Source organism: Anabrus simplex, chromosome 2 (assembly GCF_040414725.1).
Source record: "Anabrus simplex isolate iqAnaSimp1 chromosome 2, ASM4041472v1, whole genome shotgun sequence".
NCBI lineage: Eukaryota > Metazoa > Arthropoda > Insecta > Orthoptera > Tettigoniidae > Anabrus > Anabrus simplex.
Window position 1 is genome coordinate 1043445921 of NC_090266.1, and position 21825 is coordinate 1043467745.

The window sequence follows — 21825 nt, forward strand, 5'->3', positions numbered from 1 at the left end:
TATTGCAATATTGTGAAGAATAGCAGTGGCTACTATGATGGTTAATGCAGTTCTTACTTTTGTTCTTAATCCTAAAGGTAGCACAGGAAACCACTTTTTCCACACCCCATACTGACCCTCCACAGTGTTTCTTGTCTCCACATGAGCTTTGTTGTAGTTTTCTTGACCTTCAGTCCTTGGATTGAAAAAGGGAGTTAGAAGATAGGGGGCTAAACGGTAACCATTATCATCCAATAAATGCCCTTCTGGTATTCTTCCTGTTTCGAACATCATTCTGATTTCTGAGTTATCAAAAATGAAGCTATCATGTACCAAGCCGTGCCATCGTGCTACTACATTTCTAATCAGTGGATTCGCGTCAGAAATGGTCTGAACGATAATGGAAAAAAATATTGTTTTCCTTTCTTTTTTTCTTGCTAGGGGCTTTACGTCGCACCGACACAGATAGGTCTTATGGCGACGATGGGATAGGAAAGGCCTAGGAGTTGGAAGGAAGCGGCCGTGGCCTTAATTAAGGTACAGCCCCAGCATTTGCCTGGTGTGAAAATGGGAAACCACGGAAAACCATCTTCAGGGCTGCCGATAGTGGGATTCGAACCTACTATCTCCCGGATGCAAGTTCACAGCCGCGCGCCTCTACGCGCACGGCCAACTCGCCCGGTAATGTTGTTTTCTATTGCAAAACATTTCCGCATTATGACCACCAGGGGACTGTATTGGTACACGAGTGCAGTCAATTGCCCCTATTACACCCGGAAAATTACATATACCGTAAAATTTCTGAACAAGAGCACGTACTTCATCTGCGCTAGGAAAACATAGTGATGTCTTAAATAGGCGATTGCTTCAGACACATTCTTGATATATCTACTTATTGTAGCTTTCGAAACTCCATTTGTATCTCCAATTACTATTTGAAAAGAGCCAGTAGCATAAAAACGGAGTGTCAGAAGCAATTGCTGGATAGGAGTGAGTGGTCTATTCCTATTAGTGGGATATTCAAGCCTTGCTTCAATTTGTTCTAATAATTTTAAAGTCACTTGTTTAGAAAGCCTGTGCCTCATAATAAATTTTGAATCGTCCATCGTGTGGAAATGGTCATTTCGTTCCATAATTACTCTTTCAGGTCCAAGATTCTCCAACAGTTCTATATACATAATCTCAGCGTCGAAATTCTCTCCCATTTTGCACTACGAGCTTTAACATATAAATTAGCACAATAATAATTAAGAAGAAAACCGGCTTTTCCCTTAGTGCTCTCACGTTCTCAAATAAAATTAAGAGAGAGAAAAATAGAACGATAAATAATTAGAGAGTAGACACAGTACAATATTAATGTCCAGAATAAAACTATCATATTGCTCCACTTCACAAGGCACTATTTAACAGCACACCAAATGATGACTAATTTCACTTCACATGTATAGTAAACCTGTTATCACGAAGCCACTGCACTGCACTAGCACTGCTTGTATTGCCGATGCGCAATACCGAAGTAATAATCATCCTCCGTTGGAGCTATAGTCATAAAGTTTGCTGTTGAGATATGCGATATGCAGCGGGCGTTTTCTTAACTTCGCTTGTGGATGTCTAGCTCACCTCGACTTAACGACAGCAATGTTGTTAGTTATTTGTTTCGCCTGATCACACTTCCTTGAATTTAACATCAAGTCTGTGACCGTTCGTCAGTTTGACAGGAGTAGATATGTCTAAATTGCAATTAACATTACTGTATGTTTACAGCATGGCAGCCATTTTAATTAACTTGAGGATCGTCAAGTGAGTTGACAAGCGAAAAGCCATTCTTCAAAGTTGAGGAACGATTTGATGATCATCAGTGAAAATGGATGTTGGAGAAACGTAAAAAGTGGATTTGACGGACCATCAAATATTTGACGATCGTCATCTCCCTTGACGGAGGTTGGTGAAACCGGGCAATAGTCTATTATGGATCTGGTACCCCTAGCCTCCCATGTGTAGCGGTGAATAGCCTTATGCTTGAAGAATGTATTCATAACAGCTAAACCCATACTAGCACAAAAGTCCAGCAAACGCTTCCCATTCCCATTAGCTTCCATATCTTCCCCACATTTACCAATCACCCTTTCATATCCTTCAGTTCCATTCCCAACTCTCGCACTGAAATCGCCCATTAGCACTATTCTATCCTTGCTGTTGACCCTGACCACGATGTCACTCAATGCTTCATAAAACTTGTCAACTTCATCCTCATCTGCACCCTCACATGGTGAATACACGGACACAATTCTTGTCCTAATTCCTCCAACTGACAAATCTACCCACATCATTCGCTCATTTACGTGCCTAACAATGTTGCGTGCAATGGTATTCCTGATAAAGAGCCTTACCCCAGACTCTGCCCTTCCCTTTCTAACATCGTGAAGTATACTTTATAATCTCCTATCTCTTCTTCGTTATCTCCCCTCACCCGAATATCACTTACTCCTAGCACATCCAGATGCATCCTCTTTGCTGACTCAGCCAGTTCTACCTTCTTTCTTCCATAAGCCCCATTAATATTGATAGCTCCCAATCAAATTCCATTTCGTTCGCCAAGTTGTTTCCGAGTCGTCCCTCGCCTGTCAAATGGGAGTGGGACTCCATTACTCCCCCAGGTCCGAGGCTTGCTTAAAATGTTCTGAGCTCGGTAAATTCATGAAGCAGGATGCTACCCTACTTGCACATAGTTCAAGTGAGGATCTCTCCTCTAACGGGTTATGGACCACCGGTGAATTGTATAGTCCTAGCTGCCTGAGCACAAGGAGGGCTATGACTCAGAATATGTCCGAGATGCCCACTCCCATTCCATAGCAACTGGTATCCCGACTCTCAGGACCACTTACTAGGCCACTCAGCCATTGCCCATGGTTCACGAACTAGGACGTGACTACAGTAACCCACAAACATGAACCATACCTTTTTTTAATATCGGGATAATTAAATCCTTTCCCCAATCTTCGGGGGATCTCTTTCTTCCTCCAGATTATTCTAAATAAGCTATACAGTCACTGTAGCCCTACTGGCCCTGATGCTTTTATCATTTCCGTAGTAACCTCATCCACTCCTGCTGCTTTACCGCTCTTCATCTTTTGTATGGCTTCCTCTATCTCTAACATCAATATCTCCTTTTCTTGTTCTTCTTTCCCCATTGTTTCTTCTTGCTCCTCATCTACCAGTTCACTGTACATAATATTTAGCAATTCTGAGAAGTATTCTTCCCATCTTTCTAGTACGTCATCTTTTTGCGTCAATATCTTCCCTGGTCCAGTTTTTAAAAATTTTGTATCTTCCCTATTTTGTAAACTATTCTTACCTAACCATACAAAATCTTCTACTTCCCTTTATATCCTCATCTGAAGTTTCTGTGAAACTTTCCCAGCTCTTCTGTTTCTTTTCTTCTTCTTCCTCTTCTTGTACGATTTTCTTACACATATTTTTTATTTTTTATAGTGGCTTTACGTCGCACTGGCACAGAGAGGTCTTATGGCAATGATGGGATAAGAAAGGCCTAGGAGTTGGGATGTGGCCATGGCCTTAAGATACAGCCCCAGCATTTGCCTGGTGTGAAAATAGGAAACTACAGAAAACCATCTTTAGGGCTGCCGACAGTGTGATTCGAACCCACTATCTCCTGGATGGAAGCTCACAGACGCGCTCCTCTAACCGCACGGCCAACTCGCCCGGTACACATCCTTTTAGCTTTTTTTAAATATTTCTGCCCAATTCTCTGTACTATTGATGCCTATCTACTTCGTCCAACCATTTGTTTCTCATTAAATGCTCCGCCAAGGAGTCTCCTTTTCCTTTCTCCTCGCTGATAGTCTTCCCCAGGTGTTTACTGCATACTTTTACAAATCCATTTCTGAAACATGTCCATTCCTCTTCCACACTGTTCGCATCATCTTTGGGAATTTCTTTCTTCAGATCCTCTTGAAAATTTTCCCTTATTTCTTTCTCTTTTAAATTCCATCCCTTTATTTTTTCTTTCCCTTTTTTCTATTAACTTTGTTATTTTACCAAGTCTTAATTTGGCTGCCACCACTTTATGGTCTCCTTTGAAATCTGCTCTTGGCATTGCTGTCACATCTTCCAGTTGTCTATGTTTCTGCTTCTCCACCAGAATAAGATCAATCATTGTCTTTGTCTTTCTATCTCTCCAACCATATCTGGTTATTTTTTGTGAGTTCTTTTTTCTAAACCATGTATTGTCAACAATTAATCCATTCCTTCTACAAAAATCTATTACCAAATCTCCTTCTTCATCTTGGTTTCCATAATATAGGGGCCAATTATCTCTTCTTTTCCCTGTCTGTATGTTCCAACATGTGCATTCATGTCTCCCATTATTACCTCTTTGTCTTCAATACAACTTTCCAGTTCTTCTAGAAACTCTTCTAAACATTCATCTGCATTCTCCAATTGGGATGCATAAACCTGTATAAAATCCTTGATTCCACTCTCAAGTCTAACTTAAATTATCCTGTCATTGATTTGCTCAATTTTTTTCCACATATTGCGCTGGGTCTTCTCTCAATATAACACCAACACTATTTGTTGCCATCTTTCCTCCAGTCCAATATAATCCATACCCTTTCTTCAATTCTTTTTGACCTTTTCCCTTCCATTTTGTCTCACTTATTCCCATCATTGCTAAGTCTTTCTTCTCCAAATACTCTATCAGTTCTTCTACCTTGCCATTCAAAGTCATGACACTGATGATACCGATTCTTGTGATGTCTGGTAGCCCACTTCTCACAGTTCCTCCAAAGCACTGGGAAATGCGCGTCACTTCAGGGTGACGCCCTAGCATTTTCCGAGACCTCGATTCACTCGCACTCATTTTATAGGCTGTTTGTACGATGGGTTCGCCACTCCCAAAGGCATTTTATTACATTCTGCCAGCTTCAAATTAGGCCGCCCCTAACATGGAGTCAGATGCCTTTCGTAGCTGCTCCTCTCGAGTACAGAAGCTACGGGTTTGCCCCTTCTGCCATCTCCACTGTACCAAAGTCCACCTTTTCCCCTGTAGATGCTGTTGATATCTTCACTCGTAACTCTGAGCTGGGACCCATACCAGATGTTACACACCAGGTCAGTGTGCTCTTGGACTCTCATAGGCAGGGGCGCCACTCCCTGGGTAGGGCTGAGTCTGAAGAGGGTCCCTAACTGCTACCTGAACACAGAGAGTATTTGAGAAAAACTGATTTTCCATGGTAAAATCCTATTCCAGTATTAAAATTGCCACACTGTATCAAGTTACTCAAGGGTAGCTACCATAGAAATGACTACATTTCATCAACACAAGGTCTGTTGGCTTCGGGTACATCAGCAAATAAGCATCTTACTTACGTTGGAAGTTAACCATTTCGAGCAATCTTCATGAGAGTATGCAGCATTATGCAAATATCATCCTTCAGTAGTTAACATAATACACAAAGTCCACATTGGCAACTTGGCAATTTAAAGGCCAATCAAAAAAATAAAAATAAACTCTAAATGATACACAGTACATTAATTTACTATAGTCACCAACAGCCCTTCAAAAGTAGCCCAATGAAAATCAATAAAGTACCTTATGATCTGGGCCCTCATTGTCATTCGGCAGCATTCTTGATAGCCAAGAATATTACAAGCTCATATGAAGTTGCCAGGAAGACTTGTTTAATCAGTGATCCAGGAGACTTGTGGTAGATCTGAGTTCCACTCAAGAGAGTTCTCGTGCAATTATTCCAACCGAAAGTAGTTCTGGTGATTACAAGCAAAGAGCCTGGAACATTCGTCCAATGGAGGACCTTTAGATCATTTTAAATAGCATAGTGAATAGGCACAAGAGTAAGAGAATCAAAAAGAAAAAGGAAACAAAGCTCCTAATCCTAAAAAAAAGAAACTGGGTGAAGATGTTGAAAAATAGAGCTCAGAAAATAACTAGTAGAGTAATAAAAGGGCCCATTCCCACTCACTGGGGCCAAGAGCCTTTGCTCATCTCAGGGCATCCCATATTTACCAGCAATAAGCCGCTGAGATACAATATATATAGGTCATGATGATAATTATTGCTGCTTAAAGGTGCCTAACATCTGGGCCATTGACCCCTATATACTGTATATATAAATAGGAACTGTAGAATAAATTTTATCTGTGTTTACCCTTCAAATAACTTAAAATGTACCACATTAACACAGATGATTAAAAAAATAAGATAAATTAAATGAAACTAGCTACAATGGGAGAATGTAATTTTATTTAAAAACTGAATCTAAGCTAACTATACAGCAATAGAGTACTCTGTACAGTCACTATAACCTAGATAAAAGTAATTTATGTTCCAAGCTTTACAACTATATTTCAATAAATATGATTAGACACATTCCCATCAGGAGATAGGATAAAGGATAATTTAATACACAATATGATTAGGAATTGGATTACATTACAGAACTTCAGATTGAATTATAAATTCAATGCTTAATAGAACTATTGACTTATCAGAGTAGTCATAATTAATTTGGGTGTGGACAATGGTCGATGTTAAAATGCGGTAAAGCATGAAACTTAAAAAAATAAAAAAATAAAAAAAAAAAATACTATTTTGCTTTATGTTGCACTGACACAGACATGTATTATGGCAATGATAGGATAGGAAAGGGCTAGGAGTGGAAAGAAAGTGACCATGGCCTCAATTAAGGCTCAGCCTGGTGTGAAAATGGGAAACCACCCAAAATCATCTTCAGGGCTACCACCAGCATGGTTTGAACCCACCGGCAGGAATCTGATTCACCATCCTGAACATAATGTTTCTTGCCCCATTAGTTATAATTTCAGAATGTGTCAGAGCTAAATGATAAGCAACTAATACATCGTAGAGAGATCCTACGACTCCATGACTCCATTGCTTTTCCTCTTACATTTTCTACTTTCTGCAGCAAGATAATAATATGTATGCAAATAGCAGTCTTAGGGCAGCAGACTTTACAAGACATCAACTTAATACTTTGGCCTTTGAATTCTCTGCGCCTATCATGAATGCCACTTTACTCGTCATGTCCCTTTTCTTAAAGTTATGGTGTGAATCATGCATATCAGTTCAATGTGTACAAAGCTTTTTCTTTTTACTTCATACATTTAATAAAGATTCAATCCCTCTTTCCAAGTATTTTCCTATTTCTATTCAGGAGTGTATATGTACTTGTGTGTGAATTTTAACATTGTGCACTAGTAAAACAAAATTACCATTGGTTCTAGAAACACTAATTAAAATCATACAGTTACTTTTCTTTCTTTTTGCTTTACATCGCACCGACACAGACAGGTCTTATAGCAACGGTAGGATAGGGCATGGCTAGGATTAAGAGGAAGTGACCATGGCCTTAATTAAGGTACAGGCCCAGCATTTGCCTGGTGTGAAAATAAGAAACCACGGAAAACGATCATTACGGATGCCGAGATTAGGGTTCGAATGCAAGCTCACAGCTGCACACCCCTAACTGCGCTGCCAATCTGCTTGGTTAATTCTTTATCTTTATTCTTAAATGGCACTATGGTCCTTATGCATTACTAACCAAATATAAATTAAATCTTAATTCTAACTACGGCAGAAAGTGGGACAATGACAAATGTACCGAAATTTCAAGTTATGACAATTGTGACTTGTCCTCAGTAGTAGTTTACAAGTATGCACAGAGGCAGTAATGATAATCAAAAGTTCAAACAACTGCAATTGCTTTGTAAATAAACCTGCCAGGGATTTTGTTCTGCTTTTAAAAAATCTCCTCTAATGATGTACAATGCTTATAGCCTAGGTTGAGCTGTTACTTTGACAAAATAGATTATATGCTATGGTGTATTCCTAGATTTCAGTAGTAATTCAGTTGGCAAATGGTTGAGTAGCTGAGCTGGTAAAGTACTCACCTCTGTGCTAAGCTATAAATCAATAGTCAGTTGACATTTAACCCACGAGAAGTCGCACACGGTTGAAAAGATCGCACCTATATCAATCTCTGCTAACTCCATATCACATCGGGTTTTTGCATTCTTAAGTACTGATTTATAATTTCTTGGTTACTTTTCTCTTATTATTGAATAAAATTCAAACTTACACATGCATGTTTGTCTCGAGCATCTCATCGATGGTTACATACTCACTAAGGGAGTATTTATTTCTGCACCAAATAAGAAATCCCTCGAAAATGTATCTGATAGGTGCCATTTTATCAACCGACTTTCTTTCATTATGATCATTAACAATGTCTAACCTTAATGCTCATAATAGAAACTGATACATTCATATATTCATTGTAATGCTGAAACACTCAATTCCCGTTCCATCGGTTGACCACAAGTCCTTGAGGTTTGTATGAGAACACTTCATTGTTCCAGTCAACCATAAGAGACCAATCACAGCTTTTATTTCTGCCAATGTTACATCTCTAGCATCTCTCTGCCTAGAGTAATTTTCCCTGGTCTTTCTTATCCATATATTTGTGAAGTTAACAATTTCCTCCAAGTTGCTGTTAGGGTAAAATAGCTCTCAAGATTCCAGTACAGAAATGGCATGTCAAGCTTGACAGATGCATTACTATGTTCCTCCTCCTAGCCCTTCCCCTACCAGTACTAGGATTTGGAAAATAATTCCATCTTGTTTCACAATTTCCACCAATGTACTAGAGAAGAGGTTGATCTTGTTTGGAGTTTACTTAGGAAACTTCATCCTCAGATTCAGCGGACTCTTCAAAAGCACTATCATGATCACCGATTTCTATATTATTGGTCTTAACATCTGCTTTTTCAGGTAAATGAACAACTTCCTAGAAACCCTCTTCACGAAAGAGTTGTCTTGTTAGAAAAATCTGTTCATGTGCAGACGTTCATTCTCCTGCAGCTCTTTTTCAACACTGTCCAACAATTTTCGTATGTTATCTTCATCTACTTCCATCAATAAAACCCGTCATTTTGCAAGTCACACACAGTGGAAATGACCGCATGAAAGAAGTAAGCTGGAACTCGCATGTGGTTGAAAACATTGCACCCATGAAATAGTGACTGCAATGACTATCAGCTATTCACCTGCATAAGAGCCCTGCCCTCATCCCCATCCACGATATGATAGAGGGTGATCATCATCCGTCACCTATAACTTCTCCCGGGATAGGAGTAATTAAATAGCTGACACTTATGCCAGCTGATTTTCTGGCACATTAAGGAATACCATTTTACATCCCCTTCCCATTCCCTCCCTGATGATTTTTTTTTTTTTTTTTTTGAAAATTGTTAAGAATGCTGCTTCAGAGAAATCATTGCTATTTCTAATCAATAAATCAGAATAAACGAGATGCTATGGTTTTAAAATTTAATTAGATGCAATCAATAAAGGTTAGCATCAACATCAAATTTACAAATTCTGCATTGTTACAGACAATTCTGGTGGGGCATTTTTAATTGCTGGCAGTGGCGGGGAGGGTTGGTCACGGCGCTCTGTTGTTATTACATGTAACTAATGCTCTGTTGTTACTCGTCCGTGGCCTTGGAGATGGTGGTTGGTGCGTGCATTATTTTGTGAACAGTCTTGGTGATTACAGCTATTAATAAGTGGACAGTGTGCTCAGCAGTAAGTCTGAATTTGAATCTCAACATGTTTTCAATGTCATGAATGTTCATTTTCTGTGGTTTGTTACTCAGGCATTATCATTATGAGTATTATGCAGCACTTGGACTTCCATTAAAAAATAAATAAGAAAAAGTGCTCTGTGAGTAGTGATTGTTCGAAGGAAGATGCTGCATGAGTGCCCAACATTATGGACACCACCAAGTCTAATTCACTCCCAGGAACTAGTGGTAGCAATATCAATAATAGTGAAAATTGTAAGCATAAAACCATAACTCATTCTCACGACAGAAACTGTTTCGACAGAGGAACATTTTTTACATAAACCCTTCACTGATTATGACAAACACTGTACTGGTATACTAACCATTGGTCACCCTGTGTAAGAATTCTGCTATTTTACAGTATATTACCTTAACTACCAATTCATTTCTTTTTAAATAAACTATTTAAAAAAAATTTCATATGGTTTCCAAATTTTCTGTGAAATAGTGATGAAATATTGACAATAGTGCTTACAACTTATAAGTAATGGTTACACATCAACTTAAAGTTGAGAGTAACACATTCTCAGAATGTCTAGTGGTGTGCCTACACTAGCGATTAATTGAAATGCCAGGGACCATCACTATAGACCTGAGCATGTAAGGCAATACACTAAGGGTGCAACCTTACCCTTTCTCCCCCGTAATGTTAAGGTAGCGATTTACAGTTACTTTTCTTCCTGTTGGGTATTTTGCAGTTCTTTTTCAGTGTCAGTAACCATACAGTTTAGGGACCCTACTTGCTGATACGTCGTCTCACATTTACCGTTAATCTGGCACGTTGGCAACGTTCAGTCGCAGTTCTAGCCTGAAGTACGTATTGCCACTGCATTATTGTTAAAATCACTAGTGATACACTTGCGAGAATATCTAAAGCATATTTTCTTTTTCTGTGGGATTGTAAATCTATTTGGCTAATACCAGGTAAGTAGAATTGTGGCATGTTCAGATAATGCGTTTAATAAGTTTGTGTGAAATGATGAACACATCATTTTATTAATTATGTTCCGACTTCGTCCCATACTTGGGTACAGAATTCGATTAGGATGTCTAAGAAGGAAGAAAAATCTGCAAGAACTCCTCCAGAAAAGAAAGCAATGTTACGTCCTTTACAAAAATGAATTCAGAGATTGCTACGAGGTATTGAAAAAGGAAGACGAGTTATCACTCGTAGTGATATGGACCTTATGACAAGAGTTTCACAATTAATTGGGGGTAAGTGTTCATTTAAATTTTAATTTTGTGTCTATAAGATTCTGACAGTGAGAATCAGTTGAAATGGAAAATATTTTGTTATGAACCTAACCTAACCTAACCTAACCTACAACTAAACATGTCGTCTCAACGTCGATACGGTTTACAGACCCAGCCTCCGTGTATTCTTATTGACTTACGGCATATGTATATGTAATATATTTGCTCATGTGTATTATTACGTGGTTTCATTTCAGATTTCTAATCTGTTTACTAGGTAATATCTGCCACCTTGGCGACTCTCCTAAATGCTGATCAGTGATGATTGATTCAAATCGACTGGCGTGATGTAGGAAGTGGCATTTTAACTTACAGCTTCAATCTGCATTTAGGGCAGTGGCAGATTCCCTATCTATAGTTTCACTGCGTTCTATCAGTGGTTCTTGAATTTTGACTTCACCACTGTTAAGAGGTCTGTTGGTTATGAAAAAGACCTGTAGTTATTCACTTTAGGCCAACGATTAACTTTAGAGACGCACTTCAATTATAACTTCTCCAGTGTATGTTTATGTAATATTACTGGATCAGCAAATTACTTGTACTATAAGCCTATTAATTAGGTTCATTCTGTATTGACAATCTCCACCTGAATCAGTGTATAACTGACTATTGCACACCTTCTAAGCTTCCTATTTCTTAGTGCTTGATATAAGTTTGGTGTTCGTAGCAGTTACATTTCTTCTAAAGTATTAAACTTTAGTGTTTATAGTAATATCATTAATACAAGTGATCATGGACTTCTAGTCTAGATATACCATATTGATGTTAAACCACTCTATCAATATAGTAGATATACTAATACATGATAAATTTTAGCATAGAATAGTGTAAGTAGCAATTCATTAACTTCATCATCAGGTGACTGTTGCATTGTAATTGCTTTCACTTAGAATCAGACATCTTTTTCAATCATTCAACAGAAACAACAATTTCTGTCTGTTAATATCCCTGTAGAAGGTGGTTTCGTATTTTTAGGGAAAAGAAGAAATAACTTTATGCTAAAACTCAAAATTCTTACAGGTGCAAATTTGATATTTGCCACAAATTTGAAGAGAAGTCAAGGTTATCATGGTGCTATGAACAGTGAGAAATTTCAGATGTGGGTGGAAACACAATTAATTATAGGATTAAGAAATATAGGACCCTGTGTATTGTGATGGATTATGCAGCATATCAATGTAAGCTTGTGGAGCATCAACCGACAACGAAATGGAGGAAGGATCAATTAGTGGTAATTATAATAGATTGAATATATTCTACTACTGAATTATATTTTATGTTGTTATAGAATTTTATTTTTATTTTTCCTTTGATTTATAGTCTTGGTGAGGCAGAATTGGGGTGGCTCCATAGCAAAACTCAACAAAAGATAAGCTGCAAAAGATGTGTCATATGAATCAAAGTCACTTAAAGAGGTACAGTAGCATCTAAACATAACTTTAGGTAGGCTAATGTTGTTTACTTTCATGTATGCATAACAATATTTCTTTTATTTTTTTAAACGGGTATATTGTTGACGAGATTCTGCACAATGAAGGCCATACTATGAATCAGAGGAGGAAGAAGAAGAAAGCCGAGGAGTTAGCTGTACCGTTGTAAGAGCTATTCCACGAGATTAAGGGTTTTTCAACTTTGCTGGGAAATAATACATTTCTAATTGCCCTGTCCTTTCGGATATAACGGCGTTACATTTGAAAATTGTAGGAAAAGAGAACAAGATATATTTAAACTTTGAGAGACACTGAATATTCTAGGTATCTGGTCCTGTCTGTGTGCTCTGATCAAAATTTATCATGTTATTATGCATGCATCTAGTTTTTTTTGTACAAGTTGCTTTACGTAACACCGACACAAATAGGTCCTATGGTATGATGTGACAGGAAAGGGCTAGGAGTGGGAAGTAAGTGGCCGTGCCTTAATTACGGTACAGCCCCAGTATTTTCCTGGTATGAAAATGGGAAACCACGGAAAGCCACTTTCAAGGCTGCCGACATTGGGGTTCGAACCCACTATCTAGCAAATAGTGGATACTGGCCGCACTTAAGCAACTGCAGCTATCGAACTCGGTGCATCTAGAATGGTGGTCCTTGGATCGCCCGATAGATAAATTTACAACTACACAGTCAGTACCGCGTAACTAACTCGTTCCTTACCAACCTCAGTGCTCTTCTCGAATCAAATCACTACTGATCTGCATTTAGGGCAGTTGCCCAGGTGGCAGATTCCCTATCTGTAGTCCAATTGCACTCATTTTTGCCAGTAGTCTCCCATGATCCACCCTATCAAATGCTTTAGGCAGGTCAATCACAATACAGTCCATTTGACCTCCTGAATCCAAGATATCTGCTATATCTTGCTGGAATCCTACAAGTTGAGCTTCAGTGGAATAACCTTTCCTAAACCTGAACTGCCTTCTATCGAACCAGTCATGAATTTCGCAAACATGTCTAACATAAACAGAAAGAATGCCTTCCCAAAGCTTACATGCAACACATGTCAAACTTACTGGCCTGTAATTTTCAGCTTTATGTCTATCACCCTTACCTTTATACACAGGGGCTAATACAACTCTCCATTCATTTGGTATAGCTCCTTCATGCAAACAATGATCAAATAAGTACTTCAGGTATGGTACTATACCCCAACCCCTTGTCTTTAGTATATCTCCCAAAACCGTATCAATTCCAGCTGCTTTTCTAGTTTTCAAATTTTGCATCTTACTGTAAATGTCATTGTTATCATATGTAAATTTTAATACTTCTTTAATATTAGTCACCTCCTCTAAACCAATAGAGTCTAGTCAAAAAACACCACTACAAAAATATACAGCATCCATAACACACATTTTACATGTATAAAAATACACTGTGGTGTAAAATTGAGATCTGTCATTAATGGACTACAGTTGAAAAATCTTAATATTGTATGTAGTAACACAAAAGTGTAGGTTAGTGTTTGTTAAAATACACTACAATTATCAATCAATTACCTGAAAAAAAAAGTCATAAAAATATGTTCAGCACTTTTGCTGAAGGCTGTGGTTTCTATTAGATTGGACTAATTTCGAGGGGGAGCATTTCTTCAAAGTTTTGCAAGCTGAATGTTGGGCTTGGTTTCATAAAGACATTAAAAATGATGGAGTATCATCGTTATTCTAGCATCAGCCTGGTCAACCTGTGTGCCACCTAACTGCATGGTGAAAGAAAGATGTACCATGTGCGTTTATCATGATTTAATGCTATTCTGAAAGGAATAAATTTAATTTGATTCCCTCCAGATAATCTGCTGAATGTTCCTATCATCTGCATGAACCATGACTTGTTGATACATTTCAAGCAATATCTGCAGTGAAGGCAAAGGTATGCATGCTAAAACTTAGAATAACGAGTAAAGATCCTCTTGTATTGTCATTCAACCATTACTATATCATTCAATGAAATATTGTTAGATATTTTAGCAGATGTAAAAAATACAACCCTCGTTTTTCTAGGTGAGCTACTAAGCTTAAAAACTGGATGATGGGGTAGATAATAGCTTCCACCTTCATTCCCTGACCTTAACCATTTGTCCCATGGCCTCTTACTCATGAAGAAAGTTAGTACTCGTGCTTAAGTGAGGGCTGCCTACTGAAACGCAGTTCTAGTTGAGTTAGTCTTGTCATGGCATGATTGAAGGAGTTTCCCAGAACCTCAGGTTTCTGCTTGGGGGGTAAGCGAACTATAAATTTACCTGTAGAATCCCTAGTGGTATTCTCTGTAAAGTGCCTTTCTGTGGCTCTCTCTTCTCTTGTCATGACTGGGGATGTAAGCTCTTCTATTTCCCAGAACTGCTGTAGCTAGGTGTCTAACATGTCCTGTGACTTCAAGAAACATGTGATTAGAGTAAGACATTTTTCTTCCCTCTGGTGGTAGTGTCCAGCAATAATCCATCCTAGTTCAGTGTCTTTAACCCTAGAACTGCTGCAGGTTTATTTGTCAAATGCTGCAGTTATTTTCCTCAATATACACTATGAAATTAAAATCATCCCTGTAAACTCATATTAATCCCAATAAATCCATATTATACACCAACAAAAAGCTGAAAGATTGATCAATAAGATGATGTCAGAAATAATTTTAAAAATTGTGACGATTTATAACTCTCGAAATATAAAATTATAATTTTCTTTGAACAAAGGGAATTGTCGAAATATTTTGCTCTAAGAAAATAATTTGTGATAATTTATTCCTGAAACATGATATTCTGAAACACACAGGTATCTTCTTACATTTTCCCCACACAATTCTTCACTTTTCATTTCAAAAGCTAAGTAAAACACATTTTTTCTCGAAAGTGATTGAGTTCTTTTCACGAATTTTGAACCTACAGCTTATTTTGGTTTTCTTAGGGCAGTTTCCTTTTTTGTGTTGCGATCAAAGTATTTATAACATTATACACAAATATCAACAGTTCACACTTATCCCTTCACTGGTTTCTTCAAATATTGACGTACTGCCAATAATAATATAACCTGCACCAATTTGAATATCATTCCGGTTATCGGAATTTTCCATTACTTCCGAGGAACCTCGTACTTTGCTGTAACTTTCATTACTTTCAGGAATAATTTCCTCTTCGGAATTAACACAATAATCACTGTCACTATCAGTACTGTCGCTAAGATCTTCGGAAAACAAGCGCTCGATTTCAGAATAGTCAACAAAGCGGGCTGCTTTCTTGATTCTAAGAACATATGAAAATACTTTCACTTCTACAGCTAAATGAACTTCTCCATACTGTTGCTTGTTTTTCAAAGACTTTCAAAAGTGAAGATAAAAGTATCAGTATTTAACTGGTATCTTTATTAGTGCCATCTGGCGTCCAGTTATAAATCTGTGGCAGAAGAAAGACACCGTCTGTCAGAAAGACGGTCCGCAGTTCTTGGGTTAAGAATAGTATAATATGGTGATCGAGTTCTGCAAACAAGTTTCAATAATGAAAATAAATGTTCTGCGCCTATTAATAACTCAGTGTCACCTGGCTGGAAGAACTTGGGGTCAGCAAGCTTCAAGTCAGTGAGCAAGTTCCAATGCTCAATCTGAATATAGAGCTAACCACTCTACCCCACCAACTGCCAAAGTTATGGATAGCGGAAGCCTTTATCTTTCACCCTTCAAATGGCCTTCATGGCTTGTACGGAGATGACTTAACTTACTCCATGGCTCTACGGTCCTTTAAGGACCTTGGCTTCCTTGACCACAGCTCCCCAGTCATCCCGATCTTCAGCATGCCTACGCCACCTCCTGACTCCAACGGTCCTCAGATCAGTCTCCACATCCTCCAGCCATCTCATCCGGGGCTGACCTCTCCCTCTGCTCCCAGGGTGCCCTGTCAGTGCCTTCCATGGAAGTCTTCCCTCCTCCATCCATTGCACATGCCCCAGCCATCCAATTTATTCTCATTTTGACTGAGGTCACCAAGTCCAGCTCCTTATACAATAATCTTATTTTTCATTTGTTCTTATTCTCCATAAATCTCCCTCCTTCACCAATCCAATGATCTTCCTCAGTACTTTCCTTTCCCACACATTTACTCTTCTCTCTGTGGCCTCAGTCAATACCCATGCCTACTCCCGTACATAAGTACTGGTTTAATTATTGTTTTGTAGAGAGTCAGTTTTAAAATTTTTACTTCTCAGAAGAGGGTACAGTGCTCTGTAGGATCTGTTGGCAGCCTTAATACGATTTACAGTATCTGTCTCAACTTTATTTTCTGATGTTATTACTGAGCCTAGATATACTGCTTCAAAGGTGTAATCATCCACTTGGAGTTTTTCGGTGTTCATTCCACTTCTCTTCGTTACCATATAGGCTATTTAAATTTAGCCTCACTTATCTCTAAACCCAAAGATCCAGCCGCATCTTTCAGCTCCCTTAAGACAGTTGTAAGTGCCTCGTTACTCCTAGCAGTTATCACCACACCATCTCCATCTGAAAGATCTTGACAGACTTCCCTGTACTTTTACCTGACTTCTGCTGTTCTCCAGGGTCATCTTAGTCAATTTTATTAACTTCTGTGGGAATTTAAAATACTTCATCGTTTCCAATAAACCCACCAAACTGGGCCCAATATTTGGGAAGCCAGGCTCTGCCTGTCACAAGTCAGGACAAAGGGCGAGTGATAGAGGAGTAACACCTCTTTAAAAAACCTAGGTCCAGCTGACCCGGCTGGTAGTCCCATGTAAGGGTCCCTTGCCAGGGTTACGGTGAAGACCTCAACGGCAGTGAAGGCGGAGAAGACTGACTTTGGAACGGTGGAACTGACGGACGAGGCAACCCTCCTATGTGGGGAAAATAGAATAGGAACTGCTGCCTTGTAGTCAGAAGTGGGAACTTCAAAGGCTAAGGGAAGAAACCCAGACAGAAAATCAGTAGGCCTGGCTACTTAGAAGGCAGCCCCTTCACCACGCTTCAGGTGCTGAAGGCCAATAACCTACACACCCGAGATTAACCTATTACAGAAACATCAACGAACAGAAGCCGGATGGATAAAATGGATTTGACTTTTAGCATGAAATCGGACACGAGAATTGGAATGTGGAATGTACAGACAATGTGGCAGGCAGGAAGATTGGCTGAAGTATCTAGGAAGATGAAGCGATACAGGTTGGACATATTAGGCTTGAGTGAGATGAGATGGACTGGGTTCGGTGAGATAAAGACCCAGGAAGGGGACACGCTGCTGTACTCAGCAAGAGAAGAACATAGAGAGGGTGTTGGATTATTGATCACTCAAAAGACAAGGAAGAGTTTGATAGAATGGTACCCAGTCTCAGAAAGGATTCTAGTAGCTCGATTTGCATCAAGAGTAAGACCAATTACAGTGGTGCAGTGTTATGCACCAACAGAGGCAGGAGAAGAAAAAGAAAAAGAGCAATTTTATGGTCAGCTCCATCGAACCCTGTTAAAGGCAAAGAAAAGGGATATAATGGTCGTGATGGGAGACCTGAATGCGAAAGTTGGCAATGATAACCAAGGAGTAGAAAATATAATGGGAAAACATGGTATAGGTAATAGAAATGAGAATGGTGAAAGACTTATTGAATTTTGTAGTAACCACAGGTTGGTGATAGGAGGCACTATCTTCCCCCATAAGAATTGCCATAAAGTGACGTGGGTTTCCCCTGACCATAGAACTGAGAATCAGATCGACCATTTCACTATCAGCAAGACATGGTGAACCTCCCTTTTGGACGTGAGGAACAAGAGGGGGCAGATGTGGGAAGTGACCATCACTTAGTAGTAGCTACGTCCCGACTTAAGATTGCAAGTACTAGGCACATTCATCAGAAGAGGAGGATAAAGTATAACTGGGATAAACTGAAGGACAAGGAGGTGCAACAAAATTTTTCACTAGAATTGAATAACCGATTCCAACAGCTAAGAGAGGAAGAAGGACAGGATATTGAACATAACTGGAAGAGCATAGAGAGTACCTACATTAATACCTGTGAAAAGGTCTTAGGCAAAAGGGAGAGAGGAAGAGAAGAATGGATTACTTCTGAGACATGGGAAGCCGTGAATCAAAGGAAGGAATGTAAGAAAAGACTCAATACGGCAAGAACACAAGAAGAGAAGGCACAAGCTAGAACTAACTTTAATGAACTTAACAAAATAGTGAAGAGGAGATTTCGACGTGACAAACGAGCATTTATCAATAATCTTGCAACACAAGCTGAGACGGCAGCACAAAACAATGATAGTAAGACCCTCTACCACATTACCAAGAGACTAACAGGAAAGTTTTCTAGATCTGACAAGCCAGTGAAAGCCAAAGATGGGAGATTATTGTCCACACAAAAAGAACAGCTAGAAAGATGGAGAGAACACTTTCTGGAGATCTTGAATCGTGAAACAATCGAGGAAGAAGAGACAGAGGTGATGACCGTAGAAGAGCAGGAAGATGTTGCTATCAGTACAGAACCGCCATCAAGAACAGAGATCCAAAGGGCCATTAAACAACTAAAGAATGGCAAAGCGGCAGGTATGGACAATATCACACTGGAGGCCTTGAAAGTGGACGTGGGTACTTCAGTCGAGATTCTGTTCCCACTTTTCAAGAAGATATGGGAAGAAGAGAAGATCCCCACAGATTGGAAGAAAGGATTGTTGATTAAGCTTCCGAAGAAAGGAGATTTATTGGAATGTGATAACTGGAGAGGGATTACCCTCCTTTCGATACCAAGTAAGGTACTCTCACGAATAATTTTAGAAAGGATCAAAAAGCGAGTTAACTCAAGGCTGAGGAAAGAACAGGCAAGATTTAGAGAAGGTTACTCCTGTACAGACCAGATCAACACACTGCGCATAATTATAGAACAATCCACGGAGCTGCAGTCATCACTGTATCTGCTATTTGTAGACTTTGAAAAGGCATCTGATAATGTAATGAGGAAGATGATGTGGAAAGCCATGAAAGAATTTGGGATTCCAAAGAAAATTATAAAGATAACCCAAGAAATGTATGAGAACTACACATGCCAAGTTTTACATCAGGGGATGTTGTCTGAGCCCACCCCAGTAAACACAGGGGTTAAGCAAGGATGTTTGCTGTCACCAATACTATTTCTGATGGTGCTGGATCTTATGATGAAGAAGGCAATGAATCGCCGAAGAGGAATTCAATGGGGACTGAAAGGCAGGTTGGAGGACTTGGACTTTGCGGATGACATGTGTCTGTCAGCCAACAGTTTTAAGGATATGGAAGCAAAGCTGAATGATTTAAAAACCGAAGCATCAGAGGTGGGATTGAAGATAAATGGAAAGAAAACCAAGGAGATGCGTTATAATAACCGAAACAAGGCACTATTATTTTTAGGAAACCAAGAGATCGAACAAGTCAACCAGTTTTGCTACCTGGGAAGTATAGTCACCCCTGAGAGAGGAACTATAGAGGATATAGGAAATAGAATAAATAAGGCTAAAGGAGCATTTGCAATGCTGAGACCAATCTGGAAATCTAAGGAACTTAACACCTATACCAAACTACGCATCTTCAACACAAATGTCAAGTCAGTACTGCTCTATGGGTGTGAAACATGGAAGACTAACAAACAACTGATTAGCAGACTTCAAACATTTGTGAACAGAAGTTTGAGGAATATCCTGAGGATATGGTGGCCACAAGTAATCTCCAATGAAGAACTATGGAAAAAAAATAAAAACCATCAAACACCCATTGATATTGAGATGCGTCGTAGGAAATGGAAGTGGATCGGGCATACATTACAGCGAGATAAAAACAACATAGCAAGACAAGCCCTGGAATGGAACCCACAAGGTAGCAGGAGAAGAGGCAGACCAAGAAACACATGGAGGAGGAGTGTAATAGCAGAAGGGATGGAGAAAGGAGGAAAGACCTGGACAGAGATCAGGACGATGGCGCAGAACAGGGTCCGGTGGCGGAAGTTCATTGATGCCCTATGCTCCACTTAGGAGATACAGGAAATAAGTCAAGTCATTGTTTCCAATAATGTCGATCTCTTTACTTTGTCTAGGCTTGTTTAAAATATATAAAAAGATGTCATAGTCAAACGTTGTATTTGTATGTCTTTTCCAGAGTCATTCTTGTGGTGCAAATATGGTCCGTCGTCGATCTTCCAGGTCTGAAACCAGCTTGGTACTCCCCTATAATTATTTTTGCTCTACTACTAATTCTCTTTGTTACGGCTGTAGAGAGGATTTTGTACACTGTACTCAGTAAGGATATACTTCGATAATTCTTGCGTTGCATGCGTGACCCCTTCTTATGTTATAGGGCATACATATATATATTTTTTTTTTGCTATTTGCTTTACGTCGCACTGACACAGATAGGTCTTATGGCGACGATGGGATAGGAAAGACCTAGGAGTTGGAAGGAAGCGGCCGTGGCCTTAATTATGGTACAGCCCCGGCATTTGCCTGGTGTGAAAATGGGAAACCACGGAAAACCATCTTCAAGGCTGCCGACAGTGGGACTCGAACCTACTATCTCCCGATTACTGGATACTGGCCGCACTTACATACATATATTTGCTAGTGTCTAGTCCTCTGGCATTTTACCCGTTTCCCATACCTTTTTAATTATCTCATGTATTCTCCTCACCAACACTTCTCCAGTTTTACCCTTTCTGCAGTTATGAGGTAATTCCCTTGGGCTGTACTGTACTTCAATTGTTTTATAATTTCACTTATTTCTTCAACAGATGGCGATCCCACATCGTCTTCATCCTCATCTCCATTCCCATCGTTCCTGTTTTCCCCCTACTCACACTCCTCTCTCTCTGAAGTTTCCATACTACCTGATCCTTCTTTATGTTCATTTATTGGTCTGACAGAAAGTAACGTTTCGAAATGTTTTGTCCATCTTTCCAGAATTCTTTCTTTCCCAACAATCAGTCTATCAGTCTCATACTTAAGCATATTCACTCTAGGTTGATATCCCTTCTTTACTTGTCCAACCCCATGGAAGAATTTTCTGCCTTGTTTGTTTTCAAAATTCTTCTGCACTTCATCTAATCTCTTCCTTTCTTCTATTCTTTTCTTGTTCCTTATCAATGTCTTTGCTATTCACAGTTTCTCTTTTAAAACTGCCATATAATTTCAAGTGGGTCTCTGTAGCATTCTTTGTCGGGCCAGATCTCTCTCATCTAGGAACCTTACCCACTTCGTCATACCATTTATTTCTATTCTGTTTCCTTCTCTCTCCAAGTACCTCCTGCGCTGTTGTATTTATTGCTAGCTTGGTTTCTTCCCACATTTTTTTTGATGTCCACATTCCCGTTTCTGCCCATCTGTAGTTTTCTTAGCAGCCGGTCTCTATACTCTTCCTCCTTCTCATCCCTTAATAGCTCTACATTATAGACCTTGCTCTGTTCAGCTCTGT

General features: G+C 39.2%; 1 protein-coding gene across 3 annotated transcripts in view; it reads right to left on the reverse strand.

Moving 5' to 3' along the window:
* Window positions 1-21825, reverse strand: part of LOC136864676 (activating transcription factor 7-interacting protein 1) — a 251456-nt gene that overhangs the window by 130327 nt on the left and 99304 nt on the right. For 2 of the 3 annotated variants that reach the window (XM_068226381.1, XM_067141983.2), the window contains exon 3: window positions 5594-5788. The exons of the other annotated variant lie outside the window; for it this stretch is intronic. In XM_068226381.1, the coding sequence (XP_068082482.1) occupies window positions 5594-5629 (36 nt within the window). In that variant the 5' untranslated portion in view covers window positions 5630-5788. The remainder of the gene's footprint in view (window positions 1-5593; window positions 5789-21825) is intronic. 3 annotated transcript variants of the gene reach the window in all.